The 22,349-nt window shown below is 34.9% G+C and overlaps 1 protein-coding gene across 1 annotated transcript in view; it reads right to left on the reverse strand.

Annotated features, from left to right (window-relative positions):
* Positions 1 to 22,349, reverse strand: part of LRP1B (LDL receptor related protein 1B) — a 1,722,250-nt gene that overhangs the window by 230,019 nt on the left and 1,469,882 nt on the right. The window contains exons 48-54 of the mRNA XM_054699700.1: positions 18,900 to 19,013; positions 18,507 to 18,656; positions 14,914 to 15,036; positions 13,045 to 13,164; positions 8,898 to 9,026; positions 4,784 to 4,906; positions 262 to 402 (exon numbers count right to left, since the gene is read on the reverse strand). Coding sequence (XP_054555675.1) covers positions 262 to 402; positions 4,784 to 4,906; positions 8,898 to 9,026; positions 13,045 to 13,164; positions 14,914 to 15,036; positions 18,507 to 18,656; positions 18,900 to 19,013 — 900 coding nt within the window. The remainder of the gene's footprint in view (positions 1 to 261; positions 403 to 4,783; positions 4,907 to 8,897; positions 9,027 to 13,044; positions 13,165 to 14,913; positions 15,037 to 18,506; positions 18,657 to 18,899; positions 19,014 to 22,349) is intronic.

The raw sequence follows: 22,349 nt of genomic DNA on the forward strand, positions 1-22,349 counted from the left end.
ATACTGCTGAGAAGAGCAGTGGGCGAGACAGGAGAGGTCTGCCCCGCCATGTGGGACCCTTGGCGGCCAGCAAGGATAGAACCAGCACTGCAGAGGCTACAGACAGCCCCACAGCGCTGTGCTCAACCGCCTGCGCCATCAGGGGAGGACCTAATTTGTATTTTCTTTATTGAAGGTCATACTAGACTAAACATCAGTTATCAGTTTTTCGATTAAAAACCCAAATTTGGGAATAAGCATAGTATCATGTATTTTCTTTACCTGCACTTTTGCACTTTGGGTTTAAAGGTGCTTCATCAGAATGATCAGGGCAGTCAAAGTCTCCATCACACTGCCATTGAGTATTTAAAAGACATCGTCCATCAGTACAACTAAATTCTTCTGCATTACATTGTCGGTATTCTAGAGACAAATTCATATAACATACATTCATTAAAACTCTTATCCCCTAATGTACACTGTGCCTAGTCAACCATAAGGATTACCCATACCTTCTACAGGAAATATTCTCATTTCTTTATGTGACAGTAGGCAGACTTGCAAGATATATATATTTATTTTAGGGGGGAGTAGAAAAAAGGTCTAGAAAATACAGTCAGACAAACCACTCTTTGTTTCTGTGTAAGAAATAAAAGAATGTAACACTCACATATACCATTTCAATGTCCTAATGTTTTCATATAGAAGGAAAATTAAAATGAATGCTATTTGAATCTTTTTTTCAGGAGTAGGTTTAGGATGTATAGCACTAGAACATATGGCTAAATTGATTCAGCTATAATGACAATTCTCAGAAGCTGTAATGACATGTTTATGTTTGGAAATAGCATTCAAAGTATAAAGACATTGCTAAAATGAGAAAATTAAAAGACAATTAATAGAGCAATAAGCACAGAAACTATTGTAATTATCTTATATGTTGATTTGTAAAGGCATTAAACTTTTTATTCAAATCACGAATCAACCCATCAAATGTTAATGTATACATCTATGCCTCTTTGTAAGTAAAACTCATTTGCTTTTTTTTTTTTTAAGATTTTTTTTTTTTAATCTATACAAGCACTGGGCACAGTCAGAAGCGGGGGAGGGAGAGAGAGTTCACCAGAGCCAGATCGGGGAACAGAACAGGCAGAATGACGAAGAAATACACTGCTGAGGGGAGCAGCGGGTATGGCAGGAGAGGTCTGTCGCGTCATGTGGGACCCTCTCTGGTGGCCGGGGATCGAACGGCTGCGGGCAGCTTCGCAGCCCAGCGCTCAACCGCTGTGCCACCAGGGGAAGCCCAAAACTCATTTGACTTTTCACAGCATAAATTTTAGATTGGATTTTCCCCTAAATTCACTGCCAATAAAAACTGCTATTTCTATTAGAACGTTTCTGGTAAATCTGAGCAAACATTATACTTTTGTAGAGATGGAGTAAGATTTTTATGCTTTAAAAACAAACAAACAAAAAATCCAATAGAAAAATGTTTACCATAGAGAATGGTAAAGTTAGATGGTTCTAAAACTTCCCTCCCTCTCAGTCACCAGCTCCTCCACCTCAGTGAATACAAAGTCTCTTCTCCTCCAAACAAATTTCCACCTGCATGTCACTTGACCACACATCTGTCTTCTTTCCTGTCCAATCTTGGTTCCCCCACTTCAGTTCCTCGGACCCATTAACTTCTCATTTCTGCAGCATCTACCTTCTGAAATTTCTCTTAGAAATACAATGCCAAGTGACTGTCAAAAAAATATTTGATGTTGTAGACCACTACCTTGGAAAAATGTTTCTTGGTTGAATATACATAATTCATTTGCCCACTTTCTATTTTTGCTTTAGCTGTTCCCTTTTTCCCCTTCTTTAGTATGAATTCCTTTTCTACCTTAAAATGTTAAAGATGGTGGGCCTCCCCGGTGGCGCAGTGGTTGAGCGCTGGGTTGCGAGGCTGCCCGCAGCCCTTGCAATGCTGGTTCGATCCCCGGACACCAGCGAGGGTCCCATAAGGCGCGCAGACCTCTCCTGCCGCCCGCTGCTCCCCTCAGCAGTGTACTTCGTCACTCTGCCTGTTCTGCTCTCTCTGCTCTGGCTCTGGTGAATTTCTCACCCTCCCACGCCTCTGACTGTACCCAGTGCTTGTATAAATAAATAAATCTTAAAAAAAATAAATAAGGGCCTCCCCGGTGGCGCAGCGGTTGAGCGCTGGGTTGCGAAGCTGCCCGCAGCCTCTGCGACGCCGGTTCGATCCCCGGCTGCTCCCCGGCCAACAGAGGAGGGTCCCACATGGCGCGCAGACCTCTCCTGCCGCCGGCTGCTCCCCTCAGCAGTGTACTTCGGTCCTTCTGCCTGCTCTGCTCCCTGCTCTGGCTCTGGTGAATTCTCTCACCCTCCCGCGCTTCTGACTATACCCAGTGCATGTATGAACAAAACAAACAAACAAACAAATAAATAAATAAACATGCCTCTATAAAAAAAAAAAATTAAAAAAAAAATAAATAAATAAAAAAATGTTAAAGATGGAGTCCTACCTTGAATCATTAGTCTATCGTTTACTCCTTTTCCTTTCTACATTGTTGGCTGTTCTCATTCTTTCGGTTGAATGGCCACAAAATTAATATTATTTATCCTGATTGTACTTCTGATCTCTAGAACTCACTTTTCAAACATTAAGCTAAAGCTTCATGGGATTGCCTAACACTTCACATTCAAAATATCCAAAATAAATTCTTTATTACATCGCTCTTCTACTGCACCAGCAAAACTGGCCCTTAATGACTGTCCTGCATTCTAAAACTCATTGGTAGCAGCACCATCCATCATATCATCTAGGATATAAATTCTCCTTTGTCTTCCATATCAAACTGCAAATGAATTCTGACCCATTCTCCACTTTCCATTCCATGATTTCTGCTCTGGTTCAGAACCACATCACTAATCATCAGAACTATTACAATAACCCTCTAATACATTTATTTCCCTATTCTGGCTCCCCTCCCACATGGCAATATATTGTGTACCCTGCTGAAACAGATTGTTCTCAAACATAAATTTGACTGTGGAATTCCCCTGCTTTAAAAGGTATAGTGGTAACTGAGGACTAAAATAATTAAACACAATGTATTTAATTTTGTATTTCAGACTTTTTGGAATATTTTCAACTTCCTAACTTCAACTTACTTCACAAAAGACTTACTGCAATTCTTCAACCATGTCAATTTACAAGTCTTTGTAAGCATATGTAGAATTTATTATATCTGGCACAGTTTTAAATACTTTACAAATATCAAGTAATTTAATTATCTTAATAATCCAAAAAGTTAACCACTGTTACATTTATTTTCTTCCAATTGAGGAAAATGAGAAACAGCCAGGTGAAGCTAATCTTTCAAGATCACAGTAAGTCAGTAAGTGGCAAGATTTGGACTAAGGTCATTTGGCTCCAGAGTCCATGTTTTGAAGCATCATGTCATGCTCTCTAGCACCTCAATGTGACTTCCTAATAGCGCCTGCTTCTTATTCCTTAGTGCCTCAAGAATTATTTTCTCAAGTCTATTTCCATGTACTATGATTTTTATTCTCATCTATATTTCTTATTTTACTGTTTGTATCTCATTTCTTCTTGTTGGAACTGTACCATCACGACCTCATCAACCAATTCAATGTCTAGTAGGAGGAAGACACACACTGCACCCAACTAATTTAGATTTACATCTTGAGTTTTAATGTAGTTTTTAAATATCACACTGAATCCATGACTTAATGTAGAAATGGTCATTAAAAACTGATAGACAATGCACAGGGAAGACAAAGGAAGGCACTAAACCTACTACCTTTCCAGAGGAAATGTGGATTCCATGACTTTTCACTTTATATATATTCATGTATACATTTAAATATTACAAAAATACAGATAAGATTTCAACTTCAACTAAGCATTTTTAATGTGCTATTGTTTATAAATATATATACATGTTACATAATGGTTACATGTATGCGTATGCAAGATAAATTTCATGGCAATAAATTAAATTTTAACAAGTCAGCATATGTGTATAAAGAAAGGGCAAATGGAAAATGTTACTGATCCAATTTTTCTGTGAATTGTGGTTATATCTTTTCTCTGTGAAATACCTGCTTATAAGATATTTTACTATAAAATAATTTGGCTATAAACCTAGTCAAATATTGTATTTACAGTACAAAGCACTTTCAAGTACTTAAAACCAAACATTTTTTTTTCTTTAAAGTTTTATTTATCCATACAAGAACCAGGGTACAGGCCTGATGTGCCAGATGGTTAGTGGATTCACCAGACCCAGAGCTGGGAACAGAACAGGCAGACTGACAAAATATACTGCTGAGGGGAGCAGCGGGCACAACAGGAGAGGTCTACAGTGCCACGTGGGACCCTCACCGGCCGACCGGGATTGAACTGGCAAGGCAGAGGCTGCAGATAGCCTCACAGAGCAGCGCTAAACGGATTGAGCCACCAGGGGAGGCCCAAATCCAAACACATTGTTATAAACATTTTCTGGTTAATTACTGATAAGAATAACACTTGATGTTATTTCCACATATACCATGACTTCCAAATAAAGTGTAATTATGCTAGAGGTTTAAAGAGATTTTATGTGATGTGTATGTGTATAACTTAACTGTCCTTTATGACACTAAGTAATGTGTTTGTTTTTGTTATTTTTATATATATGTATGTGTGTATATGGTTTAGAAACCATATATATACATGGTTTAGAAAGACTTAAGCTGAGATATGCCTCACTAAAATTTGAGAAGTACTTACCACATTGTAGGGACTCATCAGAGCCATCTCCACAGTCATCATCATGATCACAAACAAATTGCTTGGGAATGCATACTTTATTATGGCACATGAAAGTGTTCCCATCACATGTGTTATTGGGAGCTAAGAAAGACATCACAAAATATTAGATGAAAAAATAGATGAATACAGATTTTAGTCCCCCCCCCAACCTCGGAGTTTAGAGAATGTATACTATCACATGCAATAATTCAGATAGTAAAAAAAAAAAAAAATGCTTTGCCCAATATTCAAATATCAGATAAGATAATGACATAATAATATACATACATTCATGTTAGAATATATTAATATAAATATATGGTATAATTCTGTTTTAGTTATGATATGGTCAATAATTCTAGAACTAAATGGCCTGAAATTGTTGACCATTTAACAATTTTAAAATTTGCTAAATGATAAATTCAAAGTTTCATATCTGATTTTTAAAAATCACTCAACTACAATAACGCAGCAGGGTTCTTTCTCCTGATGCCTATTGCAATGCTAGTAAAGTGATAAAATGTCGTTTCTTTGTGAAAAATGGATCTGAAAGACCGACAAGTGTTAACTCCCACAATGTAGCTAAAAAGAAAGTCAAAAGGATTGAGAAAGTTATTGTTTTTAAGAAGAATTTAGAGATGTGGGGTAATGTTTAGAGAGGATGCTGAAAGGTTTGCTAAGATCTATGGTAGGATGAGCCCACACATAAGCACCACACAAATTAGGAATGTCAGTCTAAGGAAAAGAGAATCAATCCTTTCGGAATACTGCTTCATGACAGAAATGCTTTAGCAAAGACATAACAGGTGGGATAAATGGTTTATCAAAATGTGCTATAAAATTTCAGGAAAAGTTGAAAAGAAAATAGTTTGTGCAGAGGTAGTAACTGTTAATGCAATATGTATGGAATCGAGGTTTGCAGGGATAGTTAAAATATTTTCAATTACCCACTGTTACATTTGAAAGATAAATGTTTGGTTAGGATTCAAAGTTTGGGATATTTTCAGTGTTAAGTGTTTGCTATATGATGGATGTTACTACACTTACTGCAGAAATTTCATAATGTATACATATATCAATATACTTTGTGATACACCTAAAATACAATACAATGTTAAATGTAAATTTTATCTCAAAAATGCAACACAAAGAATCTGCAGTATACCATTTTAGAACACTGGGCAGAGGAAGGCTTTGAAAAAAGTCACTCTGCCACATATATTTGTATACTTGAAGAAACTAGCTTCTTATATTTTTAAGGGAAGAGAAAGCTACACCATTTCTAATACGTACATTGTATTTACATATTGTACCTTATGCTCCAAATAAAATCTGTCAGTACTGACAATGACTCATGTAAACAGTGACCAAATGACAACAGATAATCTCTTGCTTTATTCTGATATGCATATGCCATTATTTATTTACTTATTTAGTAGCTACACTGGGATTTATTTATTTTTAATTTTTAAATGTAGTATTTTTCTTACATCATTGTTAAATTTTGGACAATATATGGTTTCTCCCTTCAGCTGTGGTCATCATATTTCTTCCACCACCAAAGAACCCACAGTCTATCACCATATTGTCCTGTGCTCTTCCCCACTCCCCCCACTATTTTAACCTCTCCCCATTCCTTTTTCTCCCTCTCCCCTCCTGGATGCCTCATATCTTTGATCAGCTTTTAAGATTTGACTGACCCTTTGCTTGGTTTTTCTGCATTCCACATGTAAGTGAAACCAATATATATTGTTTTCCTCTGACTTGTTTCACTTAGCACCAACCCTTCCAGCTCCATCCATATTACCACAAATGGTATGAGTTTATCTTTTCTGATCACTGAGTAGTATTCCATTGTGTATATACCACATCTTCTTGAACCATTCATCTCTTGGGGCATTTAGATTGTTTCCACATCTTGGCTATTGTAAATTGTGCTGCAATAAACATAGCATTGAAGGGAAACTATCTTCTTGATGATTTTGTTTTTTTATATGTATAATGGTGATAATAAAATCTATCTATCTACCTGATAAATTTCTTGCAAGAACAAGATTAGGTATGTGAAGCAGATCAGTTTATTTTAGGTACTCAGTAAATTCCCAGGTGCTATTTAAATTTCTATCTATGTAACAATTATTTTTGGCAGATCCCCAAAACCACTTCACTGAGATATTGTGGGAATTCAATAATGTAAATAAAATCACCTCCTGAAATAGTTGATAGATAATGAGCACTTGAAAAAAATGTGGATGCCTTCCTAGATTTCCCCTCCAGGTCTTAATCGGCACTTTACTTAGAACACCACTCTCTTCTTTGTCCTTCACAACTCAGATTAAGTTATTAAATTTTTCTTGAAATCCTTCCATGAGACTTCTAGACTGCTTTATATACTACTTCTTTGTGATGACCTAGTATCTTTTCTACATATCATTTTGACACTTAAGGTATTATAATTATTCTTTTACATGCATATAAGCTTCCTATGCCTAACACCACCAGAATCCATGAAAAAAGGAAATCTCTGCTCTCAAATTAGTAATGACTGAAATAGAGACATGAGGAGGTAAAACAAAAAGCATTGTTTGACATTCATCAAGTGTAATATATTTCCAACAAATTCATTTTCAAAAATGACATGGGGGCCTCCCCTGGTAGCTCAGCGGTTGAGCGCTGGGTTGCAAGGCTGTCTGCAGCCTCTGCAGCGCCATTTGATCCCCGGCCACCAGCGAGGGTCCCACAAAAAAAACAAAAAAAAACAATGACATGGAAGCCACAAAGAAGCAGCTTTAAAAATAGCCCATTTATAATCAAAGTAAAAATTACTAATAACTCCTCTAACTTTGAACTGTGACAGCTTATATAGTTCAAGTGAATTATGCCAATTCTAATACGTGAATTATTCTTTAAAATACTAAACGACAGAGGCTTAGTTGGCATTAACACTTTCAGGTCACTTGAGTACAATTTGCTGTATTTTAGCATAATTTACCTAATAGCACCCATGTGGTCCAAACGTGTTAATATGCCTCCCAGAATGTTAACTTGCTGCAATAGCAACAGTATACTGGGACCATCTGGATCCCAGAATTGATGTATAATCTTTTATTATGAAGCCCTCAGTGGCACCATTGACCTTTACAGACACACATATGAGTTTCAAGATCAAAGTGAATTATTCTATAATAGCATGAGTCATGTACACATGTAGACCTGTTTCAAAGTTATCTTCTCCCTTCTTTGTTTTAACTATCCCCATATATACACACCCCTAATACACTCACTGACCATTATGGCTTCAAATAGAATTTTAAAGATCTGAATACTGGTCAGATGGGCACAGTTCATTTTAATGAGCAGGGTTCACAGCACTGATTCTGATCAACTGCTCAGTTCAACAGGTCCCCTATGTGACCTTGAGACCTGCATTCCAATAGTCAGCTCCTTCCTTCTTATCATGCAAAGGGATTTATCTACATTTTTACTGTTGAGTAATCCTTGAAAATCTCCTGAGGTAACCTAGAGCCAGAAAGTTGGTAAATTGTCTGACCTCCAAAGGTATCCCTCTGATCCTTCAGCTTCATTCAGCTATATTCATACTATTTTTACCTGACCTAAGGGTTAATACCTTATCCGTAAGACTAATAGGTGTTTACTGACCTTCTGATCAGTAGTTATTTAGGGTCACAGCAGCCATTACAGAGTATCTATAATAGGCAATCTAAGAGTCTGATCAGTACAGGGATGAGATGGGTGATGCTAAAAAGAAAATAACAAACCTACAACACTCTCACACACATCTGGTAGTTACATTATCTCAGAAGTTATCTCAGAAGTGAAATGACAAATCTGTGTTTATCAGAATGGTTTTAAAAGGGTAATCCCACTGTGCATGTTTGAAACATTCTGAACAGTGGTTACAGGGGTTGCTGAACTGCTATGATGACAACTTCCCACCTGATTAAGTTGGAAATGACCTGTGAGTCCAGGGATTGGGGCAGTGAGATAAAATGTAATATGGTGAGTACAAAGAAAACAACAGCCTGAGGATGCTGCAGCAGCTTTCTGCCATGCAGCCGGCCCGTGTTCATACCGCAGCCTGCTGTGGAGAGCTCGTCACTTCCATTTGGACAGTCCCTTTCACCATCACAAAGCCAGTGTCGGGGCACACAGGCGTGGGAGCCCTGACAGCTGAACATGTCAGCTGCACAGGTGATGGCTCCTGAAACCCAAAGGAAAAACGTCATTAAGTTCACTGTGTGTTCACTGGGAAAGGCTCATCATGTACATTTCCTGTCAAAAATAAGGGAAGAGGAAGAAAGCTGCTGATAAAAGAGATTGTAGTCATTTGTGATCCTCAAATATTATTATTCCCCTATAGATGTCTAATCATTTTCCTCTCAAAATGCATTTCTTCCTGATTGCAAGTGTTCTGTTTCTCACAAATGCCTGACAGAAAATATTAGGGAAATTTTCCCCCTGAAAAATGCAGCAAGACATAGAAACATAACAGAAATATGAGTAACTGGTAAATTTTCAAAATTAACAAGGATGATAATATTTTATATGCTAAGCACTTAAAATATTAACTCATTTAATCCTTACAAAGAAGAACTCCTTATTAGTGTCAGGATAACTGTATCAGTGTCATTTTGCATAAAAGGAAACTGAGCCACAGAGAAGCTGAAAACTTTACAGAAAGTCACAATCTCTACAGGAGTCACATACTGCACTGGGAGTCCCAAACACTTGTGATTCCTAAGCATCTTCTCATAAAAACTAATGTCACTGTTGCTATTACCTACCTTACGCTGTTCAAAATAATAAATGCATGTATTTTTCCTCTGCTTTTGTAACTTAATAAACAGAATCTACCTTTTTCTGTTCTACCAATTCATGCATGGTGGTAATTTTCAAATGTATACAAGAAATGAAAAAAAATATGTTTGTTGACTTTGTAAATTCAACAGTCATAGGTGGTTTCTCCTCACTTTTCCTTTTATGTATGTAGAGTAATTATATAAAATTAGAAAATGATTCCCTTTCATGATGTTTCTCTAGACTGTAGTATAGTCAAACATATTGAAAGCCTTGTTTGTTTTACATAAAGTATTTGATCATTTCATGAATCTAAGTTTTCTTTATTTTCACTTTCCTGTAACCCAAAACTGCCCCTAGATAATAGAATCACTCAAAAACTGAATCTCTAAGAAGAAAATATAACTAGATTGATGAAAGATGTTTTTTGCAAATGTTTAAATTAGTGACCAAAAGGTTTTTAGTTCTAATTATCATTTTATATTTTAGACATAGAAATTTTATGAACAAAACATGCTTAGTAGTATATGGGGGGGCAGGGTATCAAAACTGAATCACCTGGAGGTATTTTCCAACATAAATTTGCCTGCCTCTGACATATACTTTAACTTGGAAGATGGGTTGGCAAGTGAATACTGAAGTCTCCCAGGTAATTCATATTTTCTCATTTGACTGAAGATCAGCACTTTAATAGAATGGAATTTAATATGAAATCTATTACTAGAAGAAATCATAAAAAATCTATTAAATAAATGTTGTTTTCATTTAAAAAGAATTTATCTGCTATCTATTATGTTTTTAGTACCTTTAATAATGAAATTCTCCTCTTACAAAAATTGTTATTGTTATTCCTCCTTATTATCAATCTTTTCAAGCTCACATAAGAATGTAAAATGTCACTTTCACTATTATATCCTCAGTTAGTGCTTTAATTTCCATAATATTTGTGTTATTTAGCTTGATATTTTAAAAAATGGATTCTTTCTATGAAGGAAGTTTTGGTATCTGTAAAACTCCCTGCCTACTTTCTTATTATCACTCCAGTTTAATCTCAAGATGGGAATACTTTACATAACATTGATTTGGCTGTTGAGAAATTTAATTCTGTACAACCTTGGAGAAGACTAGCATCTGATTTTCACTATCTGCAAAATGAAGGGTATGACTAGATAATTACTAAGATACCTCTAGCTATAAAATGGTATAAGGTTCTTTTCAGCTAATTTTCTGGCTCCCTTGATAGTGTTCAACAGATTCTGTGTTAAGAGCAAGCCAAAACATAATAGTCAATTGGAAAGAAATTGGGCCAAGGAAAAATCTCATGACTTTACTTCATAGTTACCATTGCCATCTGGAGACACACTGCCTTCCTCTGGGAAATGAATCCCAAGTGAGCAGGAAGATAAGCTGAAGGAATTCCACTAGATCTATTTTGGGCGCCTATTAAGATAAAATATTTGACTTCTAAGAGTTACTATCCTATTTATCAAGTATTTCAGAAACCTGATTTCAGACAGTAGCTCTGTCCTACTGCTTATTGACTGCAAATAAAATAGTAGTCTATGAATTTCTCATTTTTCATCTATAAAATGATGAAGGCAGAGTAGATTACAATTTTCAAAATGGGATCCTCAGATAACGAGTCCGAACAACTAGATGCTTATTAAGAAATAATATGTCTATAGTCCATATCAGAATACTTGGAGAGGGAAATTAAAAATCTACATGTTTAATAAAGTTCTGAAAAGGATCTGTTATATATAAAAGGTTGAGGATAACTGAGTTAGATTATTTATAAAGCCCTTTTTGCCATCCTAAAATATTTATGTTCAATTCTTTGACAAATGTGTGATCTAAATGAGTATTGTTTATGTGTTACCAGCTTGATAGTATATAAAGTGAAATATGCACTTGAATAAAATAGAGGGTGCTTTAACAAGTAAATATATTCACTATACTTTTATCATTTTAAAATCAGATTATTGATAGATACAGACATGACAATAACAGTCTGAAAAGTAAATGTGGGCGCAGGAGAGGTAGAACTAAAGAGAATGGGAATAAATCCTTTTATGTAGTACACATTGGTCACGAGATCACAATAGTTATATGAGGCAGATCTTTTTGTGCTCTCTTAATACATAGGGGTTTGAGGAATAAGGAATAAAATGGACCTGCCTGCAGTCACACAGCTGGAAAATGCAGATATGGGAGGATTCAAATCTGTACAATGTTAGAGTCTTTATCCCTTCTATTATACTATATCTAATTAGAAAGGATAGAGGTATAATAGGGTTACACAAAGGACTGGAAATAAGATGGTTTTAGAGACTGGAAATAGTCCAGTACATTATAAATAGGTAATTTGTCTTTTAAAATTAAAGAGAGATTTAATAGCAAAGAAAAACAAAGTTGTTAAAAGGGACTGGCCAGTCGTTGAATTGATGACTAATTTCTCTTTGCTTCAGATCTTTCTAATAGCACTTTTTTGGCGTTGGTCTTTCTCTTTTGTGTAACTAAACTGGCTCAGCAGTATAAATAAAAAGTAGATTTCAGGAGGCTTACATATAAGATATTAAGTTGTCTGCTTCTAGAGGACATTTTAGATTTTATGTTATTTAAAAAGAACCTCAGTTTGTAAAATGAATTCTATGGTCTCCATGATAATAACCTAGATAAGGGCCAAAACTCCTGAAATTTAAAAGATGTGAAGTATGCTTAGTGCTAGAGTTATACCTGTTCTATAACTCAGGTTCTCTTTCCTTGCTAAAATAAAGATGATAAAGCTATGAAAGAGAACTGATAAAATGAGCTCAATAGGTATAGTATCGATGCAAATATACATATAGAAGCAGATCAGAGAGATAAGCATATAAATACTTTAGTAGAATTTTTGGTCCATGGCAACATTTCTAGAGATTAGATTGCTAACTTCTTTTACTCTTTAAGACATTCACTCAATAATTCCATTTAAATTATTTCTGAAGGATCTGGACAGTTTAAAACCATATATAATAGTCTTCTTCATTTACTTTCCACCTAAAACTATTCAATAATAATGAATATTCTATACACATGCACACAAATTGCATGTGTGGCTTGTGATAGTATAAAAGTCAGAATAATATTTTTGGAATGAAACCTTGAAGTATCTATCAGGAATCAAGAAAATATTTTAGACTATGTGATCCATGTAATCACAATTACTGAGATTAATTCTGAAGAACTCATTGAAGTCTCCAAATAAAATTTACAAATTTGCATCCTAAATACTATAAAATTAACATTTAGCTTAATAAAATAGAAAACATATTTTAAATGTTTGATGCATGCTTTAAATGATAGAATACACACACACACACACATGCATGCACACGTTGTATGCCTAACAAATGAATACGGACTCAAAAGAAAAAACTCACCACAAATACTATCACTTTCATCTAATCCATCCCCACAATCATCCTCTCCATCACAAATCCAGTGTTTAGAAATACATTTGTGTGCTGAACAAGCAAATTGGTTCCAAGAGCAAGAAGAATCTAGAAAAAACAACAAAGTTATAGCTTTGAAAGAAAAAAAAAGTCAGCTGAGACCATCTTAGGACAGATCTCACAGTGAGAAAGTCCTCCCTTAGACTGGGCTGAAATCAATCTTCCTATAATAAAGCAGCCAAATTCCTCATCTCTATACAGCTCTATAAAATTTTGACAACATCTTGCTTATTCCCTTTGAGTTTCCAGGTTAAACAATGCTGTTCCATCAACACCATCCGCATAGGGTATGGTTTTTGAGATAATTCAGCATGCCACTAACTCTCCCATATGTATATTCCAGTTGTTCATTTAAAATAAATGTGGTACACAGACATAAAATAAGTATTTCAGATGTGGTCTAGTCATCATTTTGAATTTTTAATCTACTTTTAACCAAACAGAGAAATAAATATGCCATCCTAGGCAATATCACAACGTAGTAAACTGACCAGCACGTTTGTTCTAAAGATAATGTGACTAAGGGGGGTTAACTTCATGAACAGCCATCAGCTGTGTATCACTATATACCTAACACTTTGATGGTTTTTCTTTCTTTCCCTGGAGAACAATTATGTCTTAATGCTGTCAAAAATCTTCGCATATATAACTGGTGTTTTATTATCAAATTATGCATTTATAACAGAAAATCTAAATATCTCAAGGTCAGGTTTGTGATTGCTCTCCTCCATCTAGTCTATCCCTCCACTCAGTATATTTATTACCAGGAAATCTAAAAAAATAATTCCCCAAGCCCCAAATTGAAGTGTTAAAAATATAATTACTGAAAAAGTTACAATTCTGATTTTGATTCTATAAACTACATAATACATTTATATATTTATTTAAAAGTTTTATTGGATGAGAGTTTAGAAAAACTGAAGTCTGGAAAAAAACTAAATTAAAGATGATTTGACCATATAATGGCTTCTAGTCCGGGCATTTTGAATCTACATAAACTATATGTAAAGTTCTCTGGGGCTCTTACTCAGGATATGACTCTTATGTAAAGATATACAGCATCTTAATCAAACAAAATGCACCTTCATATTTCATGATGACATTTACTTTTAGAAGAGTTTGACATTTCATAAAGATCCATTATATTTCTTTCTACTCTGTTTATTCATCACAAGGCATGCCATGTATGTTAGATGATAACAGTGAGTATACATTTTGTTTTCCTATAGAATATTTTGCTTGGAAATCACAAAATACATAAATCTTATGAGATAAATGTAAAAACTGTGTACTGATCTTACAAAATATAAAGTTTACACACAGAAATTAGGAGGGTGATGGTGAAAAATGAAGATTTAAAGAATTACAGTTTAAGAATACTATTTAAAGCTAACATGTAGTTCACAGAAACATTTAGAATAATAACATAACAACAGGTAGGGGAATATGATCAGTAGTGTCAACTAAATTATTATGTTACATATCAGAGAGTAAATAAATTAGAATCTATAGTTAGTGATTCAGTAAATTAAAGTATAAGAACCTAGTTTAGATTGATGGAAGTAACCATTTACAAAACCAGTTCCGGTTTAAAAAAAAAATGACTGTAATACAAGATTGTTATTCTTCATTATAAGTTTTATCCTACTTTAATGTTTACTATTGTGTATTATTGAATAAAAGGGAAAATCAGTGTTAAAAGCAATTAATACTTTGTATCAAATCCCTATATAAAAGAACATCAACATATAAATAACAGTTTGGTTTATAAAACTGAAGCAAATTATAATGTCTCACCACAGTGGAATTCATCAAGTCCATCCTCACAATCTTTCTGACCGTCACATACCCAGGTATTCAAAATGCATCTTCCACTAGGACAACCAAAATAATTTTCTTCACATTTGTGTTTGTTTTGAACTGTGACAAAATATAGAATGTAATGTCAAATAATTTAAATTAATCTTAGACTTCTGCAATATAGGTAGCAACAATCCTTGAACTGGAAAAGATACATAACAGGAAAACAAATTTAAAAAATAAATAGCTGAGATCTACTCTTCAAGAATATTAAGGTCATAGAAAGCAAGGAAACTACATAAAACTGGCACAAACTAGACAAGACTAGAGAGATATTATAAACCTAATCTGATCCAGGCTTAGATTCTAGATCTGAAAGTGTATACTCATGGAAAAACTGGTTAAATCAGAGTAACGTGGGATTCAGGTAATATAAATTACTGAGATGATGCTAAATAGAAATGATTCTAAAAGAATCATATTAGGTGGAATACACTATTTTTTATTTTTATAAAAAATAACATTAGAGGGCCTCCCCGGTGGCGCAGCAGTTGAGCGCTGGGTTCTGAAGCTGCCATGCAGCCTCTGCAGCGCCGGTTCGATCCCCAGCTGCTCCCCGGCCACTGGAGGAGGGTCCCACATGGCGCGCAGACCTCTCCTGCCGCCCGCTGCTCCCCTTCTGCCTGCTCTGCTCCCCGCCCTGGCTCTAGTGAATTTGCTCACCCTCCCGCGCTTCTGACTGTACCCAGTGCTTGTATAAATAAACAAATAAATCTTTAAAAAAAAATTAGAAAAACATTAGTAGATCTTTGCTGAGAACTTGTGAACTTGCTTTTCCTATTGCATTTTATTTTATGGATGCATTGACAGGATTTAAGTAAGTATTCTCTATTTTCAGGAAGAACAAGTTGCAATGGCATTTCTAAAATGGTTATTATGCCTGAAGAAATATCATAAGAATAAAATCATTTTGTAAATTATAGATAGTTGATTATGGATTATTGTTAATATTATAACCTACAAGAGTGTATATAAAATACTAGATTGTTCTCTTTACTGGATGTCATCTATCCCCTTGTACCTTCAGATTTACCTAGTTTTAGACTGACTGGTCCATAGCCAAATAATTGGAAGTAAATCTTAGAGTATATATGCCAATGACACTACAATGAATGGTCCCTTATGATTATTTCAAGATACCAAAAATTACTTCCTAATTTTTTTAGAAGTGCCAACTTTGTAGATCTAATTAAATATGGAAGCAAATTTTTTGAAGGAATTGACCACTAAACTAAAAAAGGCTTTACTTTAGTCTAAGTTCTTCTGAACCTATTGCCTAAATATAGCCTAAAGTTTTTCAACTAACCTATTACTGGCTTTCTGTCTGTCCACCTGTCTTATAAGTCAAATGAGTGTTCCTTTCCTCCTTCCCCTGTAAAATCTCAATTCTTTGTGTTTTGAAAGTCAATTTTTAAAATACATTTTTTAAGATTTAATTATATTCATTTATGCACACAAGAACTGGGGCATAGGCCAGAGGTGCGAGGGATGAGAGGATATACCAGAGACAGAATGTGGAGCAAAACAGGTGGATCTACTGAAATACACTGCTGAGGGGAGCAGCGGGTGAGACAGGAGAGGTCAGCTGTGCCATTGTGGGTTAGTTCCCTGCCACAGTGGCTGATGATAGCTTGATAGTACTGAGACTTTAATCCCTGTGTCATCAGGGAGGCCCGATTTTTAAAATATTTTTAATTCTAGAAAGTTATAAAGATTATAAGAAAAGATTTAAGATATGCAGATTAATGGATATCTAAATATCCAAGCACTCAAAATAATTTAAAAAATTAACTACAGTCTAAATGAGGTAAAGAATATTGGATTAAAAATATAGACATCCGGGTTCCATAAATCTAAACATGTTTCTACATTTCTTTTTTTTTAGATTTATTTATTTATACATACAAGAACTGGGGTATAGGCCAGAGGTGTGGGGGTGAGAGGATTCACCAGAGACAGAGTCAGGAACAGAACAGGCAGACTGACAGAACTACACTGCTGAGGGGAGCAGTGGGCGAGACAGGAGACGTCTGCCTTGCCATGTGTGTTTCTCCCCAGCTGGCCAGGAATAGAACTCATGCTGCAGAGGATGTGGATTGCTTCACAGTGCAGTGCTTAACTCCCTGTGCCACCAGGGAGGCCCATGTTTCTATATTTCTTGTAAAATTTTTTAAACTATTAATGTTAAAGTAAAAACAAAAAGATATAGGAGAGTTGTAGTGAACCATAGTTGCTTCCAGAGAAGTTGTCCACTTCTTCTAAGATGCAGCTGGCCTTTGTAAATCCGGAAGATCAAAAACGATATCCCAGAATGCTACACATTGCTGAACAGCAAAAAATGCAACCTTGCTGTTACATAAATAAGTGTTAGGTTATGAATTATTAAGACTATCAGTTCCTCAAATGAGGTTGTTTGTGTGGGTGTGTGTGTACACTGGTTTACAAAATTCCAAAAATATAATTTCTTAAAATACCGTAAACGTTATTTTATGTCATTTAAACATGAAAAAAGAGAATGTGACAGTAGAGGAGTGGGAAATAGTATCAGAACACAGTTATTTCCTATATAGCATATCCACTTTCAGTTTTCATCATTTAACACCTTTCTTTCTGGCATTGCTATACTTTTTAAATTTTTTTCTTAAACAGAATGAATCAGAACCATACATTTTCATGGAAGCCATTCTCTAGGAATGCACTTAACACTTCTTAGGTACTGACAGTTAATAGTCAGCCATAATATAACTGTCTTACCAAGATCAAGTAACAAGTATTACCAGTACTACTATGTGAAAATATTAACCAAAGTGGGCCTCCCCTGGTGGCGCAGCGATTGAGTGCTGGGCTGCAAAGCTGCCCACAGCCTCTGCAGCACCAGTTCAATCCCGGGCCACCAGCGAGGGTCCCACATGGTGTGCAGACCTCTCCTGCCACCTGCTGCTCTCTTCAGCACTGTATTTTGTCAGTCTACCTGTTCTGTTCCCCGCTCACCTCTGGTGAATTCTCTCACCCTCCCGCGCTTCTGACTGTACCAAGTACGTGTATAAATAAACAAATAAATAAATATTTAAAAAAAAGGTAAAATAAAAAAATAAAAATAAAAGATAACCAAAGTGCAGGCAACAAAACGATTAATATGATGATAGATTCTGGATAATGATATTAAGTAAAATCAGAGGTGAGAAATCTAGTCTTTCTCACTTTAGTCTACGAGTAATTATTTTCTCGGTATGTAACATTTCTATGTCAATTTCATAGATTATATATTTTAAAACTAATAGGATTCATAATTTACTAAATATGACTAAGGAAACCAATCCAAATAAATAAATGACATATTCACTATCATTTCATAACTTATAAAAAAGATCAAGTGACATGTTTAGGACAGGATGGTTATTTTTAACTTAGTCTACATTATTTACATTTTATTCTTAACCACTGAATATCAAGAATGAAAATTAATGAGATTATCCTTTTCAACTAGCCTCTAAATCTTTAATACTAAGCCGTTTTCTTTCTAGAATTACCTGGGCATTTCAATTCATCTGAATAGTCTCCACAGTCATTAGCTCCATCACATATCCAGGTGGGCAGAACACACAGTGAGGTAGAATTACATCTTATGAACCCTGTGGTTTTCACTCCAAGTTTATAGAAATATGTACAGTCTGTATTATCTAGAAGGAGGTAAACAGAAAAATGAAAAACACCTCATCTACAAAGATTATGAGCCTTCTATGTAGGTCACAGAGACACAAAAAGTCAACCTCATTTGAAAAAGTAAATATGCAATTACCTTACACAACAGGGGTTAATTACATATCAATTCTGGAAGAGGTTCAGTGAAAAGTTGGACAGTGTTCAATGTAATACCAAAGGTACCCAGGCATGAACAAACAAAAGATAGTGGGATATCTTACTGCAGTTCTTTTCATCTGAAGCATCTGCACAATCTATGTTCTGGTTGCACCGTGCTGATCTCGGAATGCAAGCCCCATCTGCACAGCGGAACTCAACAGCGGCACAGGTTGAAACTAGAAAAACAGGTAAATAATTGCATAGAAGAGACAGAAAAGGACTCCTTGTTTTAACATTTATTTTAATTTAGTCATATAATTTTGTCTGGTTTTGCTTTTTTAACACTGGAAAGCCAACTTGACCCATGGCCCCAACCTATAAGTTAGATACTTCACTTATCTTTCCCTGTCACACAATCCTACCCTCTGTGGTGGTCCATTTGATATTCATTTTACTTGCCTGTTTATCTGTTCCCCTTTTAAACTGTATGTCCCGTGAAAGCTGGACTGTGTCTTGTTTGCTATGATTTTACTAGGCTACCACTGTATAAGCCAACGTATAAGAATCAAATGTTGCCAAAAATAAATTCTTCTTTTAACTTGATCAGTACAAGTTTATGAATGACACTAAGCACATGTCTACACCAAGCAAATATCTGATTGAGTGCATACAAAGGAATCCCAGTCTGGTTGCTAAGAAGTAGAACCTTCCTGGTTATGATAAAGAAACAGAGACAGAGACTGAAGGGAAAAATTGTTGACCGTTTTCTTCGTTAATCAGAAGGAATAGATCAGTCCTGGTAGAAAGTCATCTATGTTTTGTGTATTCTCTTATACAGACATGGCACTGACACTTTAAGAATACAGATGTTTCATGCCAATAAACATATAAATGTGCTATGATTTGTTTCTATTGCTGCTAAGTGTGATTTTCTAATACCCTGCTTTGCTTAAATAAAAATTGGTTTCAATAAGCTGTTGTCATTACTGTGCACTTTGTACACAATATCTATTCTCAATCATATATTCCTATCTATGTTGCTTACACATGCATTACTATCTAATGGTTTCCCACGATATGTCGTGAGCAGGTGCATGGTATCCTTTGTGCATTAGATTAACATAGGTGAGATTTTTATTCCAAATTCAAATTTCTACAGGTTGATTATGTTAATGTATAACCTGAAGGGCTCTTTGATTATGCCACTTTTACTAGTGTTGATATTTTAAAAAGCCTATTTGTTTATAAAATAGAAATTTCATCAATTGTAAATGGTTAACACACTATCTTAAAATATGTAAATTTTACTCAAGGGTGTATATGTCATTTGTATTTCATAATGCACTGTTATTTAATTATATCACAAAATTGTATCCTTATTTGTTTTTAAACGATGATTAGAATGTTTTATGTACAATTTGCAATTATAATTGCCTCACTGTTTTCTTCATTAAAAATAACATCTTATCATGTGAAACCAATAATATTTTAAGTAGAGGTAAATGTACTGTTCCAAACAGTAAAAATACGTATATTTTTTTTTCACAAAAAACTGAAATCTCACCCATATTCTTCTCTATTACATTTAATGTTCAATATTTTTAAATGGAGAAAGTAAATGGAGTATATAACATAGTAAAGACTTGTGGCACATTTACATTTTGTTTTTGAATTTGTTATAAATTAGCAGTCTCCTATTAAGAGGTCGTATTTCAAGAGATCCCTTAGAATTCCTTTCTTTAGAAGACAGAATTCATTTATCTGAGAAACAGCGTTTTAGTTAGTGCTGCTATCCTCTCTAAAAGTGTCCAAAATTTAATCTCATAATGCACTTGAATTTCTATCTTATACTTGAGTTAGAATTTAGGATACCAGAAATATTTCAGTGAGGACAATTGCAACCAATTCTATCTTTCTCTTTCTCCAAGTTTCCTCAGAGAATCATCTATATATATGGCAGGGAGTTGATCTGGGTAGATATTGGGGGCAGTTAGAGATAAAAATATAGAAGTGACACTTCAGATTGTTAAAGAGTCCTGGAAATTTAGGTATTTAAGTTAATGGAATTTCAAAAAGAATGCTTCAACTCTGGAATAGAAAAGTAAAGTACTTGTGAGTAAAGCGGATATATGAGGCAAGAAAAACACATCTCAGATGTATTTCTGAGAGGAAGAATGACATGAGGAGAGAACTCTGATCAGATTGGGGTGGAAAATAAATTTTGATTTTGAGAAGTGTGTTTAAGTGATGATGTTTAAGGAAAAGCATGAGTAAAAGGAAGAGGCAGGAAGTCAGAAGAACTGGGTAGAATCTAGATTATTTGCATGATTTATTTTTTTCCTATTTTCCCCCATCAACATTAGGGCTAACGGGCTTATTAGAGTGTATTATGTATATAAGAACCAATTTTTCCTTACTTCTATTTCCATCTACACAGATTCCATGACTTGGTATAGACTTTGGGAACTGCTCGAGAGTTAAATAGTGTGATAAATGGCTATAGAATTGGAAATATTAGACACAGAATTTTATAAATAGCAGGAACAAGGTAGTTTTGGGGCTAAACATTGCCAGAATTGGTAGGTAAAGAAGCAGAATACTTTGATGGGAGAAATCCTTGGGGATAGTGGAAACTTAATTAAATAAGAAAGCAACTGCTGCTTCTTCGAAAAGTTATCCTCCTCTGTTCTTTCAACTATGTTTCTTCCTCACTTTGTTTTGGTCAGTCAACTATTGAAATTTGTTTCACCCTCAGGGTGCTTTTTCAGGGAGAAAGATGCTGGAATCTCTAATTTGTCAAGTGAATATGAAAGCTTTTTGACATTTTTTCCTCAGGCTAAAAGTCTGGAAAGAGAGAAAAGAAAATAATGTGGTCCGAATAAAGATAAGCCAAGTGAGAAATACTAGACTTTTCCCTCCAGATAGTCCAAAAGGAAAAGGAGATACACAAAATGTGAGTAAAAAAACATACCCCAGTCTCACCAGGAATAGTGATGACATACTGCTAAGGATGATCTGAGATTGTGGATGGAAGTTAATAGCAAGAGAAAAAAACAAATCCATTTTTTTTGGCTCACATACTCTCTTAATTTCCCTTTTTCACCTACTTTCTTTTTTCCCTATAAGCTAAAATATTTAATGAGATAGGAACCGACTGGCCATCTTCTGGTAAATAACTTAAGTCAGCGTTTTCTTTTCCAACTCCTCAATCCGATCTGTAGCTAAGGGAAACTGACCCAAAAAAAAAAAAAAAAAAAAAAGACCAAAAAAAGCATTAAATTTGCTGTTGTATCTCTGTTTACTTTCAAACCACATCTTTTATTTAATTTACTGGTTAAGATCTAAGAGGATGCAAAACTAGAAGGAATGATGATATCTTCTTCGGGCATGCACATCTTGATCATTTAGTTTGAGGTCTGTGGAATTTTTAAAGTTTTGCTATAAAATTAGGGGAAAAAAACCTACTAGTTTTCTCTCCTTTAAGTAGTCTCAAAACTACTTAGATCTTTAATCTATCTAAATGCATTCAAGTGGGCTAAGAAAGCTCATGTACTTCCAGGGGGAATATTTAT

This window comes from Talpa occidentalis, unplaced genomic scaffold (genome assembly GCF_014898055.3).
Source record: "Talpa occidentalis isolate TD23 unplaced genomic scaffold, MPIMG_talOcc4v2.1 talOcc4.3, whole genome shotgun sequence".
Classification (NCBI taxonomy): domain Eukaryota; kingdom Metazoa; phylum Chordata; class Mammalia; order Eulipotyphla; family Talpidae; genus Talpa; species Talpa occidentalis.